Below are 18,956 nucleotides of genomic sequence, written 5' to 3'. Positions count from 1 at the left end.
TATGTTATTGTAGATTTACCTATCTCATCTGCAGTTTAGACTAAGTGGTGATAGACAGTTCCTTTAACCACTCACCTCTACTCCCTTCCAGTCTGTGTTCTCTGTGGTCTGGATGTCAGAGGGCTGGTCCAATCACTCCCTGGACCGGCACTCTAACATCTCATAAGAAGTTCACTTGTGCTCTTGGAGTTACTTGTGATAGTCTCTTGTAGCTTCAGCTGGCTTTTTTTTTATATTGCATTGGATTGCTTGCTCTTCTGACCTCTTGTCTTTCTGACCTTCTTTTTTTGATTGTGGGCCTGTTTTTCTGACCTCCGCTTTTGCCTGCTGTTCTTGCACCGGTATGCTACGTCCAGTTTTACCTGCATCTGCCTGCATTCTTTATTGTGTTTGTGCATCTTGTCTCTGTGTTTCACTTACCCAGTATAGGGACGGCCACCCAGTTATGTCTTGTGGCCTAGCAAAAGACTGGCAAGTAGGCAGGGACAGTCTTTTGGGCTAGCGCTAGGACTCGCACTATTGTATCTATCTGTCCATGTATTCCATCCAGGTCCTGGGTTCCATATCACTAAGTTCAGAGTTCAGACTTAGTAGGGAGAATGAAAACTGCCACAATATGTTTAACATTAATAAAATAAGGGTCCATTCACACGTACAGGATCTGAAGATATGAAATTGTGTTCAGTCTTTTAGTGACTTTGATATCTGCAACATCAAATCTGCTGAAGATTCTGTATGTGTGAATAAACCCTTAAACAATAAGTAATTTTTGGATAATACATGCCCTCTAAGCAAATACAGTATCTTGGAAAAGGGTTAGGTAAGGTTCAGTAGGGAACAGTTTTTAATGAAAAATCATTATGTGGTCTTTCTATAGGAAATCTACCAGTTAGAAGAAAAAAAAAACACAAAAAAATGCTTTCAGCTTCCAGTGAAAAGTGTCAGAGTTTTTTCTGCAAGTTGTAACACAGCTATCTAACAGTGCCAGTAGTTTGTGAATTGCAGCTGACAGATTGCATTTTCTATGTTTCTGTAAGTAATATTACAGCCAGCTATGTTATAAAGGTTTTCATGGAGTGAAGCCAATATGGTGGAGGCTCTTGAGATGCCCATATACCTTAGACTAAAATCAGTTAGACCAACCATTTTTGGTAGGTTGTGCTGACTGTTTAAGTGTATGGCAGCCTTTTGACTCTCTCCGATGGAGAGAAGGGGTGGCTGGGTTACTGTCTGATCGTATATTTTTGGAGGAGATAAGCCAGTGTCAAAGGTGTCTGCTTTGGCTTACCCCTTCCCTCCTCATACAGGAATGTTAGGTCATGCTGAATGTTCAGTGTGACCTAAGGTTGGAGGTTAACAATTGGCCAAACAATTGTCCATGGTGTATAGCCACCTTTACATGATAGAGATCTTGCTGTCTAAAATTTGTTTGTTTAAGTAACTTGATATAATAGCACTTTTTATTCATACCAGTGAGAAACATGACGGGAAACCAAACAGTGACATATTTTATCATAAAGGGAATTTCTGATGTTCCTGAGCTTCAGGCTCCGATATTTGTTCTGGTTTTACTCATTTATCTCATTGTTCTTATCGGGAACACAAGTCTTCTTCTCCTGGTCTGCCTGGACTCTCATCTTCACACTCCCATGTATTTTTTCCTTGCTAATTTATCTGCAGTGGACACAACGTCTGCGAATGTCACCCTACATAAGATTCTTCTAACATTTATCACTGGAGATAACACAATGCACTTCCTAACCTGTATAACACAATTCTATATGTTTTCAGTCTTACAAGCACAGGAACTTTTCATATTGATGGCCATGAGCTATGATAGGTATGTAGCTATTTGTTGGCCCCTGAATTATAAGATTATTATGAACTATAAGATATGTCTTCTCTTAGCCTCATTTTGTTGGATATTTGGTTTTATACAATGCATTCCCCAGGCCTTGATTGTATCCAAGATCTCTTGTTTTTTCACAAATGTCATTGACCACTTCTGTTGTGACCTTATCCCGCTCATGGCAATTGCCTGTGGTGATCTCAAAATGTTGGAAATACTAACCAATACAGAAGGCCTTATCGTATATTTCATTATTCCGTTTCTTCTCATTTTAACATCTTATATCTTTATTATTAGGGCCATAATGAAGATAACTTCCAGTATTGGTAGAAGAAAAGCCTTCTACACATGTTCCTCACATCTTACAGTCATCGTATTGCTTTATACTACATTGATCTTTCAATATCTTATACCAATTAACTGCCCAGGCTCAAAGAAATGGCTTTCTTTATTTAACATGGCGATTCTCCCTGTGCTCAACCCCCTTATATACAGCCTCAGGAATAAAGACATCAAAATGGCTTTTAGGAAGAGAATCGGGAAATGTAAAATGAACACATTCTGTTATCTAGAGGGCAATGTCATCGGAGTGAAAAAGCAAACTTAACTTGATATCTGTTGTTAACCCATTTGAAGACTTGGAAATTTTCTGGTTCAATTATTTTTATTAACATTTTTACAAAGTAAATGCAAGATATTAAATACATTTATAATAATATGTATAGAATTTAAATACATTGAGGGACATTTACCAAGGAGTCTAATGTGTGCAACTATTCAAATGGGGATTGGTGTGTATTTTGTTCCAATATCTTGTGATATTAATCTTGAGATAGTAAATGTTTCTAAGCAAAAAGTTGCAAAAAAGGTCGCACAAAAAGTAGCAAAAATTGCGCAAGCATATTCACCTGGTACTGACCAGAAGAAGCTCTGCACCTGTTTGTGCGACTTTTTAATAAGTCGCAAATGATAAGTTGGGCGCTAATCCCGGATTATGCAAACTTTTGGGTGAATACTCAAAACAAGAAGATTAAAAAGAAGTTGCATCTAAAAAATATTCGCCTATAAAATACTGGTTTATAAATAGAACTTAATGCTTGTCTAAGTAAATAGACAAAGCTCGCACTTAAAACAACTTTTACAACATAACATTCAACAACAACATATTTAGTAAAAAAAAAAAAAGTAGCAAATATAATTGTGAAATTAGAATCAGGTGGAAAACAAACAAAAATGTGGTTAATTAATTTGGTCAAACGTTCCACTGATCTCCATGTTGGACCATGGCAATAAAATAAAAGATGTATAAGTGGGCCCAATATGTAAGAACGTGGGAAAAATATAGGTGTAGGTTCTTCTACTGTTCCCAGAGGGGGTACCTTTGTCTTACTGTACTAGACTCCCTTTCACTCCTAAACCTGAGTTTTCTCTTGGGTTCCATATTCTTTGGAAGGTAGAAAATGAATTATTACCCAGTGCGATAGTTTGTTCATAAACATATGAGGTATTAATTGCTGTCATTACTTGCAAGATAGAAGGGGTAGTCGCCGATTTCCAGTATCTGGCTAATACAGCTAAAATTGCAGGATAAAATTCTTATGGAAGAGTGTACATTTTTTAGCCCTATAAACAATAGAACCAGGTGGGGAGACCATGATACCCGTAGTGGTAGTATTTTTGAGATCAGTTGTCTACAATTTTCCCAATACCCCAATATAATTGGACAATACCATAAAATATGTGGGAGGGTTCCCACACAGCCTCAATTTCTCCAGCATCAGTTTCAGGCAGTGGGGGTATATTGTCGCTTGATGATCTGGGCACTACAAGACAAGTTTGTGTATATTATATGAAATGTATAAGACCAATCAGTTATAGAAACTTGTTCTTTAAGGTTGTTTTCCCAATTATATAAAGGGTAAGTTTTAACACATGTGACCAAGTCTCCCATGGATTTATAAATGGGTTTAAGACCCTCGTCCAGCGTATAAGAACAGTAATGCTCTATTGGCCAATAGATCTGAGGGGGAAATCCCCTGAATGATCTGACAAACTTTTAAATAGACGCAAAAGTCTGTCTTAGGTAAGGAATATCTACCCTGAAGATCTCTAAATGGTTGTATGACGCCGCCTAATAATATTTGACTTACTGTGGTTATTCCATTGGCAATCCATCCAGCTGAATCTAAGTTGGATGATAGATGTTGGTCAAACGAAAGTGGCAAAGAATGTTTTGACATTTGACTACAGTCCGAGCTAAATTTATGAAAGTAAAGCCAGGCCTTCAAGGAAGCCGTAACCACTGGGTTTTTAACTGGGTTGGAGGTATTTTCTAAAAGGGGGTTAATAACAAATCATGTAGAGATCATGGCATTGTAGATAGGGACTCGATTTGAATCCATGGTTTTATTATGTCATTTGTCAACCACTTACGGAGTAAAGAAACCAGTGTAGCTACATAATAGTATCACAAGTTTGGTATTCCTAGTACTCCCACTGACCTGTGTTTCGTCAAAAGGGAAAGGGATAAAGGTGGCTTTCCATAATTCCATATGATCCGAGACATTGAGAGAAAAAGGACATGGGCAAGGACATATAGGCAATACATGGAAGAGATAAAGCAATTCAGGGAGGCAAATTTTTTTAAAAGATGTTATCTTACCCACCCATGCTATTTCATATACTCATATTAAGGCAATCTTTATCTAAAGTTGAGATGAAGTGGAAATAGCTTTTGTGATACAAATTGTTAATCGGATATGCCAAGTTTATACCCAAGTATTTAACGGATTTGTCCTGCCAATCCAAGGAGTAAGATTGTTTAAGAGCATCAATAGTGGCTATAGGGAGATTTAGAGGTAATAGCTGGGATTTAGATTTATTCAGATGGTAATATGATAAAAGTCCAAAATTATTAGTAAGAAACATCACATAAGGCATGGAAATTAGTGGGTTAGTCATTGTGATGGTTTGTCTGCATAGAGACAGATAAGATGAGAATAAGAGCCTATTCGAATGCCTGAAATAAAAGGGTGGTTCCTAAAAGCCTGAGCTAAGTGTTCAATGGAAAATTAGGGGGGAAAGGAGACAGCCCTGACGTGTACCATTTGTCATGGGAAAGGGGTCGGACATGGCACCGTTAGAAAAGACCCTAGCGGAGGGGGAAAGATATAATGCTGATATAGCAGTTAGAATAAGGTCTCCAAATCCCAGCTGCTTCAACACCGAGAAGGCGTAGACCCAATTAATACGGTCAAGCGCCTTTTCAGTGTTGAGTGCCAGCGTCAATGCAGATGTTTAGGATCGTTCAATGTGATGGTACGAATTTAACAAGCGTCTAGAGTTATCGCAACCCTGATGTCCTTTATTAAATCCTGTTTGATCGGGATTGATTACTGAAAGGAGTATAGGGGCTAGGCATGCAGCAAGAAATTTGGCAAAGATTTTTAGGTCGGAATTAAGAAGGGACATAGGTCGATAATTTAGTGGGAAGTCGGGGGATTTACCTGGTTTTGGAAGTGTAATTATTAGAGCCTGTGTATTCTCTTCTGGTATAAGCCCAGTATTCATTATCTGTTGAAAGAAAAGGGTTAGGGGAGGGTTCAGAATTTGGGAGAATTTCTTATAGTTGTAGTTTGTGAACCCATCTGGGCCAGGTGCTTTATGATCAGGGAAAGTTTTACAAACAAAGCTCTTAGCTCTACTCGAAGTTAGTTGATCTGCCTGAAGACTTGGAAAGCCCCAAGGACAAGATTATCTTTTGATTTTGCCTCTTTACATTCTGGTGGTCATTTTTCAGAAATCAATAAATATCAATAGTACAAGCGATTTTAAGAAACTCAGCAAAGAAATTCAGCAAAAGAGTTTCATTCTGTACTCAAAAAGCTGTTTTCCGATCTTCCCCTTAACTTCAGAAGAAGCAGGATTTCTGTGTCCATTATGCTCTTAGAAAACAGGGACAAAAATAGGCAAATTGTCAGGAAATGGCAATCAGGGAGTCAGATGGATGTAAGTGAAGTAGGCAGAAGCTCAAAAATCAGAGACATCCATTTCCCTCTAGCTGTCAGATGCTATTGTTGGGCCGCTCGTGATTGACTCACACAGTTCTAGCAGTTTCAGGGTGGGGATGGGGGTTTAGGGTGGATTCCTATTTGCTTTAATAAATTTGCCACAGGATGTAACTAATCTGACCTGAAATTTAGAATGCAAAACCTGACCTGATTTTTAAAACACAAAAACCATCAAAAAAATTGACAATTAGGGCTGATATGGTTCCCTAAACCGCTGTATACATCTGAGCAGCCCGCGGCACGCACCAGCCGATTGAGCTGATTGGTTCCCTTTAAATTTGTTGGTTATAGCGGTTTTAATGGGAAATTTTAACTTTTGGGTTTTAAACCATAAGATGGGACGTAAGTCAGTTTTCAGAGATTTTTGTGGTGCCCAACACTAGTGGATGTGGGGAAACAAGAAACCAACAGGAAAAAACTAGTAAAAAAACATTATTCTGATCACAGAAACACGTTAGAAAATGAGGACCTAGGTCAAGTAGTAGACCATGTGACCAGACAATGTGCTTAACCCCTTAAGGACAGAGCCAATTTAAATTTTTGCGCTTTCGTTTTTTTCCTCCTTGTGCTCAAAAGTCCATACCGCTTGCATTTTTTCATCTAGAGACCCACATAAGCCCTTATTTTTGCGCCACTAATTGTACTTTGCAATGTCAGGCTTAATTTTTGCATAAAATACGCTGAAAAAAAAAAACAGAGAAAAATTATATGTGTGGTGAAATTGAAAAGAAAATAGATTTTTTTTTATTTAGGGAAGTTTTGTGTTTACGCTGTTCGCTCTAGGGTAAAACTTACTTGTTATGCTTGTTTCTCAAGTTAGTACGCTTACAAGGATATCTAACTTTTGTAACTTTTATTTTATTTGATGCCTTTTAAAAAACTAAAACCTTTTTTAAAAAATATATGTTCCTTAAAATCGCTCTATTCCGATCCGTATAACACTTTTATCCTTTGGTCTAATTGGGATGTTATTTTTTGCGCCATGATATGTTCTATCAGTATCTTGATTGCATATATGCAACTTTTTGATTACTTTTTATTACAATTTTTCTGGATTTGATATGACAAAACAACGTGCACTTTTGCACTTTGGTGGGTTTTTGCACTTAGGCCGTTTACTGGGCGAGATCAAGAATATGATAATTTAATAGTTGAATCCATAGTACCATCAGGAGCACTTGCCCGCCAACATTGTGTGATTCGGCCTGCTCGCTACATTAATTACCATTCGTCGGCTTGGAGTGATGGGGGTGGGGCAGTGCTCCTAATGGTGCCCCGGGCTGTGGATTCAACTACTAACTGCACGGGAACAACGCTGAGGAGAAAGGTAGGAGACATACCTTCCTCCTCGGTGCCCCATACGCATTAGGGGGCAATCAGATTAGATTCTTCTAACCTGCTGATAGCTCCCATTAAATGAACTTCGCTACATTCCGCAGTCTATGGCAGTTCCATAGATACATGGAAGGGAATTGCGCACACATAAACGCTGCTCTATTAAGATGCTAACATTACTTTCTTTACTATCCTAGTTCACTAGTACTGTTAGGGTCCTTTTACACGCACAGATAAATCGCTTAATCGCTTAAATGTTTTTTTTTCCTTTAAACAATAGGCATTTAGTTGAAAAGATAAATTGCTATGAAAGTCGTTAATGCGATCTGTATACATTCTGTGAATATTTGTTATTGTGTTCGTATCTGTATACAGTGATTGATGAGTGTTTACACTGAATGACTCGAGAAGGATAAACAATGATTTTGAAGTCAGCAGAAGAGATACCATCAATGACATACGAACAAATTTTCATTTGTAGTTTGATTGTTGCTGCGTTTACAACAGAAGATTATTATCTTAAATTACTATTATCTTATTATAATTATTATCTTATTACAGTGGTACCTTTGTTTAAGAGTAACTTGGTTTAAGAGCTCACACAAAATTGTGACTTAGTTAAAGAGCATTGCTTTGGTTTGAGAGCTTGCTGTATTGGGTGGGAGGGTGAATGGGGGAGGGGCATGGTCTGCATAGCGGGGTCTACAGCTCAGTACTCTGACCCAGGACGTCTCCCTCACCTTCTGTATCATAGCATATCTACTTCAGGCTGGGGCTTACATCAGAGGACAGGACTGTGGAGGTAATCTCTCCATAGCTGTAACCCCTCTCTCCCCGGACAGAGAGTGCTGCATGTATGTGCCCACATCCGCCCTGCTCATTCCCTCATGCTCCCTGCAGTCTCTGTCTGCCCTTGTGTTTCCCATCCTCTCCATTACTGTACAGTAACTTATAATATCACATATTCTGCTGTTTCTGAATGTTTGTTTTATTTGTTTCACATGTTATTCAGAATAATAAATCACTTTTTGGGGTGTGGAACCAATTGTCAGCATAACAGTGATTTCTTATGGGAAAATTTGCTTTGGTTTAAGAGTGGATTTGGATTACAAGCACGGTTTTATTTTAAATTCAAATGATTTAACAATTATTTGTTTTGCAGGATAATCAGCCAGTGTAAAAGTCCCTTTAGTATTAAGGAGTTATCTAGGAAGCAGAAGATGGCTAAAGCCTCCTGGTGCTTCCTGGGAGGGGGGAGGCACAGGTGTGCTCTGATTTATCTGGCCAAAGTATTAAACATTTATCTGGACACTATGTGGCATGGTCTATCTGGCTCCTGGGTGAGCAAATATTTGGGAGGTAAAAGATAATATTTGATGGTGTTTTGACTACCAAATTACTGTAGTAAGAACAATTCATAGACCTCTATCTGCCCCATATACTGGTTACAAAGACTACAAGGAAGGCAACATCAGATGTTTTTGCAGGAGATATTATTAACATAATAACTATAAATGTTACAGTCAAATTAGAAAAATAACTAGATTTGCATTTCCAGGGAAATACATAGTGCTTGAAAAGAGCGCCCCTTTACCAGTGACTTCCATTTAACTTTAATCCTGGGTGCCGTCCCTTTAAGAGCGACTTGGGTCCCATCCCTTTAAGAGCAACTTGGCTCCCGTCCCTTTAAGAGCGACATGGGTCCCTTTAGGAGCGACCTGGGTCACTTTAAAAACGACGTGGGTCCCTTCACTCTTGAAGGGACCCAGGTCACTCTTAACGGAAACCCAGGTCGCTCTTAAAGGGACCCAGGTCGCTCTTAAAGGTACCTAGATCACTCTTAAAGGGTCCCAGGTCGCTCTTAAAGGTACCCAGGTCGCTCTTAAAGGGACCCAGGTCTCTCTTAATGGAACCCATTTCGCTCTTAAAGGGACCCAGATCACTCTTAAAGGGACCAATTTCACTCTAAAAGGGCCCCAGGTTGCTCTTAAAGGGCCCCCGTTGCACTTAAAGGGACCCAAATGGCTTTTAAAGGGACCCAGGTCGCTCTTAAAGGGACCCATTTCGCTCTTAAAGGGACCCAGATCGCTCTTAAAGGGACCAATTTCACGCTTAAAGGGACCCATTTCACTCTTAAAGGGACCCAGTTCGCTCTTAAAAGGACCCATTTTGCTCTTAAAGGGACATATTTCGCTCTAAAAGGGACATATTTCGCTCTTAAAGGGACCCAGGTCGCTCTTAAAGGGACCCAGGTCGCTCTTAAAGGGACCCAGGTCGCTCTTAAAGGGACCCAGGTCGCTCTTAAAGGGACCAATTTCACTCTTGAAGGGACCAATTTCACGCTTAAAGGGACAAATTTCGCTCTTAAAGGGACCCAGGTCGCTCTTAAAGGGACCCATGTTGCTCTTAAAGGGACATATTTCGCTCTTAAAGGGACATATTTTGCTCTTAAAGGGACATATTTCGCTCTTAAAGGGACATATTTTGCTCTTAAAGGGACCCAGGTCGCTCTTAAAGGGACCCATTTTGCTCTAGAAGGGACCCATTTCGCTCTTAAAGGGACCCAGATCGCTCTTAAAGGGACCCATTTTGCTCTTAAAGGGACATATTTCGCTCTTAAAGGGACCCAGGTCGCTCTTAAAGGGACCCATTTTGCTCTAGAAGGGACCCATTTCGCTCTTAAAGGGACCCAGATCGCTCTTAAAGGGACCCATTTTGCTCTTAAAGGGACATATTTTGCTCTTAAAGGGACCCAGGTCGCTCTTAAAGGGATATATTTCGCTCTTAAAGGGACATATTTCGCTCTTAAAGGGACCAATTTCGCTGTTAAATGGACCAATTTCACTCTTAAAGGGACCAATTTCGCTCTTAAAGGGACCAATTTCGCTCTTAAAGGGACCCAGGTCGCTCTTAAAGGAACATATTTTGCTCTTAAAGGGACCCAGGTCGCTCTTAAAGGGACATATTTTGCTCTAGAAGGGACCCAGGTTGCTCTTAAAGGGACCAATTTCGCTCCTAAAGGGACCTTGGTCGCTCTTGAAGGGACATATTTCGCTCTTAAAAGGACCCAGGTCGCTCTTAAAAGGACCCAGGTCGCTCTTAAAAGGACCCAGGTCGTTCTTAAAAGGGACCCGGGCGCTCTTAAAGGGACCCAGGTCGCTCTAGCGACATGGGTCTCTTTAAGAGCGACATGGGTCCCATACCTTTTGGAGTGTCCCGTCCGTTTAAGAGCAACTTGGGTCCGGTCCCTTTAAGAGCGACTTGGATCCCTTTAAGAGCTACATGGGACCCTTTAAGAGCGACATAGCTCCCGTCCCTTTAAGAACAACTTGGGTCCCTTTAAGAGCGACATGGCTCCCGTCCCTTTAAGAGAGAATTGGGTCCCTTTAAGAGCGACTTGCGTTCCTTTAAGGGTGACCTGGGTCCCTTTAAGAGCGATCTGAGTACTTATAATGGTAAAGATCATTGCTCGGTTACCATGACAATCTTACTCATGTCGGGGAGACAAAATCGTTAAGGACCTTCCATATATTACATCTTCTATTGGCCAATAGTGGACATGTGACAGTGGATAGTGTGATACATTGCATGACAAGACCTTAGAGTTCCTATTGGCTGCTATATTTCAGCTATTTGCATATGTGCTGTGATAGGCTGTTAGCGGTTAGAGTGTGGCCATTATTTGCAATGGGCCATTATTTTCTATGGGAAATTTGGGGTCGTTTAACGTAAATTTCTTAAAAACGACAAATCCGATCGAAACGTCGTCATGCAAACGTATCAAGTAGTAGACCATGTGACCAGACAATGTGCTTAACCCCTTAAGGACAGAGCCAATTTAAATTTTTGCGCTTTCGTTTTTTTCCTCCTTGTGCTCAAAAGTCCATACCGCTTGCATTTTTTCATCTAGAGACCCACATAAGCCCTTATTTTTGCGCCACTAATTGTACTTTGCAATGTCAGGCTTAATTTTTGCATAAAATACGCTGAAAAAAAAAAACAGAGAAAAATTATATGTGTGGTGAAATTGATACATTGCATGACGAGACCTTAGAGTTCCTATTGGCTGCTATATTTCAGCTATTTGCATATGTGCTGTGATTGGCTGTTAGCGGTTAGAGTGTGGCCATTATTTGCAATGGGCCATTATTTTCTATGGCAAATTTGGGGTCGTTTAACGTAAATTTCTTAAAAACGACAAATCCGATCGAAACGAAAAATAGATAGCACACCACACACCGCCGAGGGCTTCGAAACACAGTTTGAACGGAGTGTGTGCACAAAGCGGTTCGGGCTGTATTACGCGCAGAAAAATGGCTGGAAGAAGAAACGGAAGAAGAAGAAGAGGAAGAAGAAGAAGAAGAATATGGATTACAATATAGTGCTTTTCAAGCACTATAAAAACTAATTTAAGGAAGGATAATGGACCATGGAAGAGCAAAGGGATTAATTATGGTCATATACTATAATATATAAGCTCCCAATATCATTGCTCCCAGTTGTTACTGTGATATAATATCCATGGACAGAAATGCAGCACAGTTGTATGGTAAGTGACTGTTTCAGTGTTTGGGACATAACATTTGTACAGTTGAAGAAGAATAAGGATTTTAAGAGTTGACTGCAACTCGAGCATGCTTGAGTGCAACCGTTTGGCATTTGAATAACGGTGGATGAAGAAGCTGGATTCAGTCCTAGGAAGTCCTGGAAATGTGGATACAATCTATGGCCGGGTTCACACTACATATAACACCAGCCGTTCTATTACCCAGTCGGGTCACAAAACAGCCGGTGTTACTGAAGATTATGTGGGCCGTTACTGCAGTACTCTTCAGATGATCTTCATTTCTTCTGAATTCGGATGTGGGTGCACCCGTGTGTGTGCCCGCATCTGAATTCATTGCTGCCCACAATGTTCTGTGCGGCTGCTATTCAATGAATAGCGGCCGCACAAAACTAACATGTCAGTTTTTCGTGCGGTCAGATGGGATCCCGGCAGGAGCGTATACTATGTGTATACGCTCCGGGCGGGATTCCTTTCATTCCAATACAATATATGTTTTGCATAAATCATGGCTGTTGAAAATTGCAACAACGGACATGATTTTTGCAAAACATACCTTGTGTGAACACCTCTAGTTTTGATGTTTGTACAGGTGTCAAGCCAAATAATTTGGGTCCCACATTTTTTGTGATATTTAGCAAAAATTACTCAGCGAGACACCCACCTTAGTTAAATGTAGATAGAAAAATGAGAGAAAACATCACCCAAAAAATCTTGAAAAATATGTTTAACATTCAAAGTTGATTAAGACTCCATTCACACCTATAAGATATTCAGTAGATTTGATGTTGTGTTCAGTCAATTAGTTAAATTGAAATCTGCAGCATCAAATCTGATACAGATCCCGTGAGTGTGAATGGACCCTGAAATAATATGTCATTTTTTATGATACATTTCCTCTAAGCATATATCGCATAAAAAGGCTTACTTTGTATTACTGAATGAAGAGAAAGGGGAGGAGACATGGCTGAAACATTTAAATATGAAAAAGGGTTAAATAGGAGAGAAGTGTTTTTAATGTGAAAGGATTATGTGGTCTTTTTTGGAATCTGTCATCTGCAATTCACTTCCCAAACAAATGGCACTGTTAGATAGCTGTTTGGATAAGGAGACACATAGTACCTTTCATATGAGTCTGTGCTTCCAGAACACAGAAAACTTTCACAGCTCCTTATTTGTTGCAAGCTGTATCACAACTATCTAACAGGGCCAGTAGTTTGAAATGTAAAATTTTATCTGACTGATTCCATTCTCTCTGTTTCTGTAAGTAATATTATGATTACAGTAATATTATAAAAGTTTGTGACAAGCTGCCAGGGATAAAGTCTGTAGAAGATTGTATGGAGTCAAGATGATGTGGTGGAGCCTTTAAAGATGCCCATACACCAAAGGGGGCATTTACACATTTCACAACTACGATCCGTGCACTGGAATCTGTGCACTGGACAGGAATTCGGAACTCACTGCATCAAGCTCTGAATTAGTTTAAATCTTCAAGCTACCATATTGATCTTCGTCAGATCCATCAATTATGGATCTAATGAGAAGGTGATTTTAAAAAGCTTATCCCGATACAACTATGCCTCCCATCATATCGTGCTGCAAGATGTTCAGCGCCTTGACATCCTGGAATCCTTGCATATTGGAACCTCCTGCGGTAATCCTCTACTGATTCTCACACCAGGTCTCCCGCAATCCAGGATGGGCAGCAGATGGCTACTTTATCCTAACACTTGGCGGTGTCGGGCTCGGAGCATGACCGCCAGAGGTAATCCCATTTATTCTTATAGCTTGCGGTCTCACGCGATGTGCACTTGTCGGTGCTCTCTCCCAGTGAGAAACATGTCGGGAAACCAAACAGTGACATATTTCATCATAAAGGGAATATCTGATGTTCCTGAGCTCCAGACTCCGATATTTATTCTGGTTTTATTCATTTATCTCATTATTCTTTTCGGGAATATGAGTCTTCTTCTCCTGATCTGCCTGGACTCTCATCTTCACACTCCCATGTATTTCTTTCTGGCTAATCTATCTATAGTGGACATGACGTCTTCCACTGTCACCCTACATAAGATCCTTCTAACGTTCATCACTGGAGATAACACAATGGACTTTCTGGCCTGTATAATACAACTCTATATGTTTTCAGTCTTACAAGCACAGGAGCTTTTCATATTGACAGCCATGAGCTATGATCGATATGTAGCTATTTGTAAGCCCCTGAGTTATAAGATTTCTTGGCCTCAGTTTCTTGGATATTTGGTTTTATTCAATATGTTCACTTTATCTGGTTTGTATCCAAGATCTCTTGTTTTTTCACAAATGTCATTGACCACTTTTGCTGTGACGTTGTCCCCTTGATGGCAATTGCCTGCAGCGACATCACAGTATTGGAAATACTAACCAATACAGAAGGGCTTATCATATATTTAATTATTCCATTTCTTCTCATTTTAACATCTTATATCTTTATAATTCGGTCCATAATGAAGATAACTTCCCGTATTGGTAGAAGAAAAGCCTTCTACACGTGTTCCTCACATCTTACAGTCATTGTGTTGCTTTACTCCACATTGATTGTTCAGTATCTTATACCAGATAATGTCTCCGGCTCCAAGAAATGTCTTTCCTTATTTAACATGGCGATTCTCCCTGTGCTCAACCCCATTATATATAGTCTCAGGAATAAGGACATCAAAACGGCTTTTAGAAGGCGAATCGGGAAATGTAACTTGAAGTAAATCTAACTTGATTTCTGTTAGCCCATTTGAAGACTATAAATTATAAGCCCTGAAGACATGATTATCTTTTAATTTTGCCTCCTTGCATTCTGGTGATCATTTTTATCATTTTTATTTCTTATTTTTGGTCAACATAGATTTTTCAAAAATAAATTGTGCTTCATGTGTAGTTCTTGCTACAGATTTTAAGTAGTAAATTTATAGTAAAAAAAAATCTGCTGTTCCACTGATCATTATAACTGATCTCATTAATTGTGTTCATATGATATAATGCACATTATATTATAAACATAATAAAGCTATTACATGGCCATGATGTTTTTTTATTTATTGTAAAAATGTGAATATGTGTTTGTTTATTTATTTTACAGACGTTATTAAGAATTATTTCTTATTTTATATTTTTCTTTCACTATGTAAGGCAATGATATATTTTCTTTCCGTTTCTTATTTTTTAAAATGACATCTGTCAATTTGCATTTTGGGCACCCGTCATTACGATGACAGCTGTTGGTACATTACTCTATAGCACTGCAGCGCTGGGGTCCTGGGTACAAATCCCACCATGGGCAACATCTGAAAAGAGTTTGTATGTTTTCTCTCTGGTTGCGTGGGTTTCCTCTGAGTACCCCAGTATCCTCCCACACCGTCAAAAAAAACCCCCAAAAACATACAGATAGACAAATTTATATTTTGAGACCTAATGGGAACAGGGACCAAAATTGACAAACTATGTAATGTGGCCACTATAAAACCATTATTATTGTTAGTTCAGTCCCTTTTGGGTTAGGTGTTTTTTCCGAAGGTCCATTGATTTTAATAGCAAAGATGGTGAAAGGACAGTGAAAAAAAAAACTGTAAGTAAAAAATCTAAATATAATATCCGTTGTTTGGAGAAAAAAAAAACATCCACAAATGATTGTCAAAAACATTAATTTGATGTCTGCGTAAACAATGCCTGTTATTTAATACACTATGGAGGAGACTTTTCAAAGGGTGTAAAGTATACACGGGTGTAAACTGCCCATAGCAACCAATCACAGCTCAGCTTTCAGCTCTGGTAAAATGACAGAGGAGCTGTGATTGGTCCACAATCAAATGACATCAACTGCCTGGTTCTACCTCTCGGCCTGGAAACTAGGAGCTTGTGAATCCTGTCATGCTTGACAAAGAGTGGGAACTCTCAAAACATTGCACACTAGCAGCATTTTTGGTCTGGCTGAAAACCCACTTACATCCCTGATGAACCCCCTTTTCCCTACCAGGAAGGGGGAAATGTGTTGGATGACTACAGGAGAAGCCAAATCTTTGTTCTAAACACCAGTCTGAAAATCAGTCAACTTGATAAGTGCACATTGCACATTGTTGCAGTTACTCACATAACCTAAGCAGAAACTACCTTCTGTGACCTATCCCTACCTATAGGAGTGACTGTACAACTGAACCAAACAGACTGCCTCTCTTGTCTAGGAATAGGGAAAGCTTGCTGCTTGGTACAGGGACGCTCTACCCAAGCTGCTCCTTAGTGTTAGGCAGGGCTAAATAGCTCCTCTTATCTTGGACAAACACTCTTTCCTATCCTACCTCTCTTGTCTGTGTAAGTTATCAGCAGAGATAGTGGAAGGAAGCAAGTATGACCCATTCTGCTCTCCAGGTAACCCATTTATTACCTTTACTAACCTAGACCATTAAGGAAATCACCATGACTCTCATTATTTATAATTCTACAGATATCTAGGTAATTTAAATTTTGTTTTGAGGCACCGACATTTCCTGGGCTGCTGTGATTTATCTGGGCATGATATACAGCATTTATCTGGACACTGTGTGGCATGGTATATCCAACTTATAGATAAACAAATATTTAGGATGTAAATAACATTTATCTGATGGTGTTTTGGATTCCAAATGATAGTAGGCCTCTATCTGCCCCATATACTTGCTACAAAGACTTCAAGGAAGAGACGTAATGAGACATCTCTAGATGTTTATACAGACGATATTAATAACATAGTAACTATAAATGTTTCAGTTAATTCAGGAAAATAAAAACAAGAGTAATGAGTCCTAATGGACCATGGAAGAGCAAAGGGATTAATTATAGTCCTAAAATATACTATATAAAGCCTCAGTGCTCCCAATTGTTACCGTGATGTGACATCTACGGACACAAATTCAGTACAATTGTACGGTAAGTGGCTTAGTGTTTGGGATTTATCATTTGTACTGTATACAGCTAAAAATAAAAGTTTTAGAACAGCGTATAGATGTTAATACAAATGTATTTAGATCCTTCATTTTTTGTAATATTTTACAGATATTACTAAGGGGGAAACTCAACTTTTAGTTTTAGTCTAAGAATGAAAACTTTCAGGATTATTTTAAATATAGATAGAAAAATGAAAAATTAGGGGGGGGGGGGGAATCACCCAAAAAAGTTTGAAAATATATTTGACATTAAAATTCGACTAAGGGTCCATTCACACATACAATTATCCAATGCGTAATTTTTTTTTATTCCCTATAAGCATACATCTTATGAAAGAGGGCTTACTTACGTTATAGTCCGATAGAAAAAAAGAAGGGGGAGGGGACATGGCTTCAACATTTAAATATGAAAAAGGGTGAAATAAGAGTTTTTAATGAGAAAGGATAATGTGTTTTTTTTAAGGGAATCTGTCACCTGCAATTCACTTCCCACTGTTAGATAGCTGTTAGTACAAGGATATATAAAGTACCTTTGGTATATATGTCTGGGCTTCAAGAACACAGAAAATGCTCTCAACATCATCATTTTTTTATGTTTATGTAAGTTATATTACAGTCAGTTACATTTTAAAAGTTTGTCACAAGATACCAGGGATGAAGTCTGTGGAAGGTTTCATGGGACTAAGATGATGTAGTGGAGCCTTTAGAGATACCCTCACACCTTTGATTATAGTTAGATAGACTTAACAACTTTGGTAGGTTGTACTGACGCTATAAAGGGTATAAAGGCCTTCCCAACGAATTATGTCAATGGAGAGAAGGGTTTAATAAGTTAGAATAGTTAGATTCGATTAGAAGTTCCTGACCCTATATTTCTGGGTGAGATATGCCGGTGTCAGAGCTGTCTGCTGTCGCTTACCTCTCCAATGCTCATACGTGAATGTTAGGCCACGTTGAATGTTCATGTAAGTGGGGAGGTTGGGTGTAATAACTATTGGCCAAACAGTTATCAATGGTGAATAGCCAATTTTACATGGTGATGACAATGTCTACAATTTTTTTGTTCTAAGTAATTTCTTAGCACTATTTTTTATTCATACCAGTGAAAAACATGACGAGAAACCAAACAGTGACATATTTCATCATAAACGGGATATCTGATGATCCTGAGCTCCAGGCTCCGATCTTTGTTTTGGTTTTACTTGTTTACCTTATTGTTCTTGTCGGGAATACGAGTCTTCTTCTCCTGGTCTGCCTGGACTCTCATCTTCACACTCCCATGTATTTCTTCCTTGCTAACTTGTCTGCAGTGGACATGACGTCTTCCACTGTCACCCTACATAAGATCCTTCTAACATTCATCACTGGAGATAACACAATGCACTTCATTGCCTGCATAATACAATTCTATATGTTTTCAGTCTTACAAGCACAGGAACTTTTCATATTGGTGGCCATGAGCTATGATAGGTATGTAGCTATTTGTAGGCCACTGAATTATACATCTATTATGAACTATAAGATATGTCTTCTCTTGGCCTCATTTTGTTGGATATTTGGTTTCATACAATGCATTCCCCAAGTCTGGATTGTATCCAAGATCTCTTGTTTTTTCACAAATGTCATTGACCACTTCTGCTGTGACCTTGTCCCCATCATGGCAATTGCCTGCAGTGACATCACGATGTTAGAAATACTAACCAATACAGAAGCGCTTATTGTATATTTCATTATACCATTTCTTCTCATTTTAACATCTTATATCTTTATTATTAGGGCCATAATGGAGATAACGTCCAGTATTGGTAGAAGAAAAGCCTTCTACACGTGTTCCTCACATCTCACAGTCATCGTGTTGCTTTATGCCACATTGATCTTTCAATATCTTATACCAATTAACGACTCAGGCTCAAAGAAATGGTTTTCTTTATTTAATATGGCAATTTTGCCTGTGCTCAACCCCCTTATATACAGCCTTAGGAATAGAGACATCAAAACGGCTTTTAGAAGAAGAATCGGGAAATGTAAAATGAACACATTCTACTGTATAGAGGGCAATGTCATCGGAATGAAGAAGCAAATCTAATTTGATTTCTGTTAACCCATTTAAAGACTTTAAACTTAATTCACTTAGAACATCATTTGGTTTTGCTTCTTTGCATTCTGGTGATTATTATTATTTAATT

At 38.9% G+C, this 18,956-nt stretch overlaps 1 protein-coding gene across 1 annotated transcript; it reads left to right on the top strand.

Moving 5' to 3' along the window:
• Positions 1–1,481: 1,481 nt before the first annotated feature.
• Positions 1,482–18,856, top strand: LOC138766494 (olfactory receptor 5B12-like). The gene is made up of 4 exons (XM_069944084.1): positions 1,482–1,840; positions 13,339–13,475; positions 17,874–18,240; positions 18,547–18,856. Exons 1-4 carry the CDS (start codon positions 1,482–1,484, stop codon positions 18,854–18,856), a joined length of 1,173 nt encoding a protein of 390 aa, XP_069800185.1.
• Positions 18,857–18,956: the final 100 nt, after the last annotated feature.

This window comes from Dendropsophus ebraccatus, chromosome 10 (genome assembly GCF_027789765.1).
Source record: "Dendropsophus ebraccatus isolate aDenEbr1 chromosome 10, aDenEbr1.pat, whole genome shotgun sequence".
Classification (NCBI taxonomy): Eukaryota; Metazoa; Chordata; class Amphibia; order Anura; family Hylidae; genus Dendropsophus; species Dendropsophus ebraccatus.
This window is presented reverse-complemented; position numbering and strand designations above follow the sequence as displayed.

What these genes read in the sequence shown, in the direction of transcription:
- LOC138766494 (XM_069944084.1), top strand. Translation starts at nt 1,482, where the DNA reads ATGACGGGAAACCAAACAGTGACATATTTTATCATAAAGGGAATTTCT. An exon ending in GCATATTGGAACCTCCTGCG is followed by an intron (nt 13,476 to 17,873) that starts GTAATCCTCTAC and finishes TATTCATACCAG; the next exon opens with TGAAAAACATGACGAGAAAC. An exon ending in GTGGCCATGAGCTATGATAG is followed by an intron (nt 18,241 to 18,546) that starts GTATGTAGCTAT and finishes CTTTATTATTAG; the next exon opens with GGCCATAATGGAGATAACGT.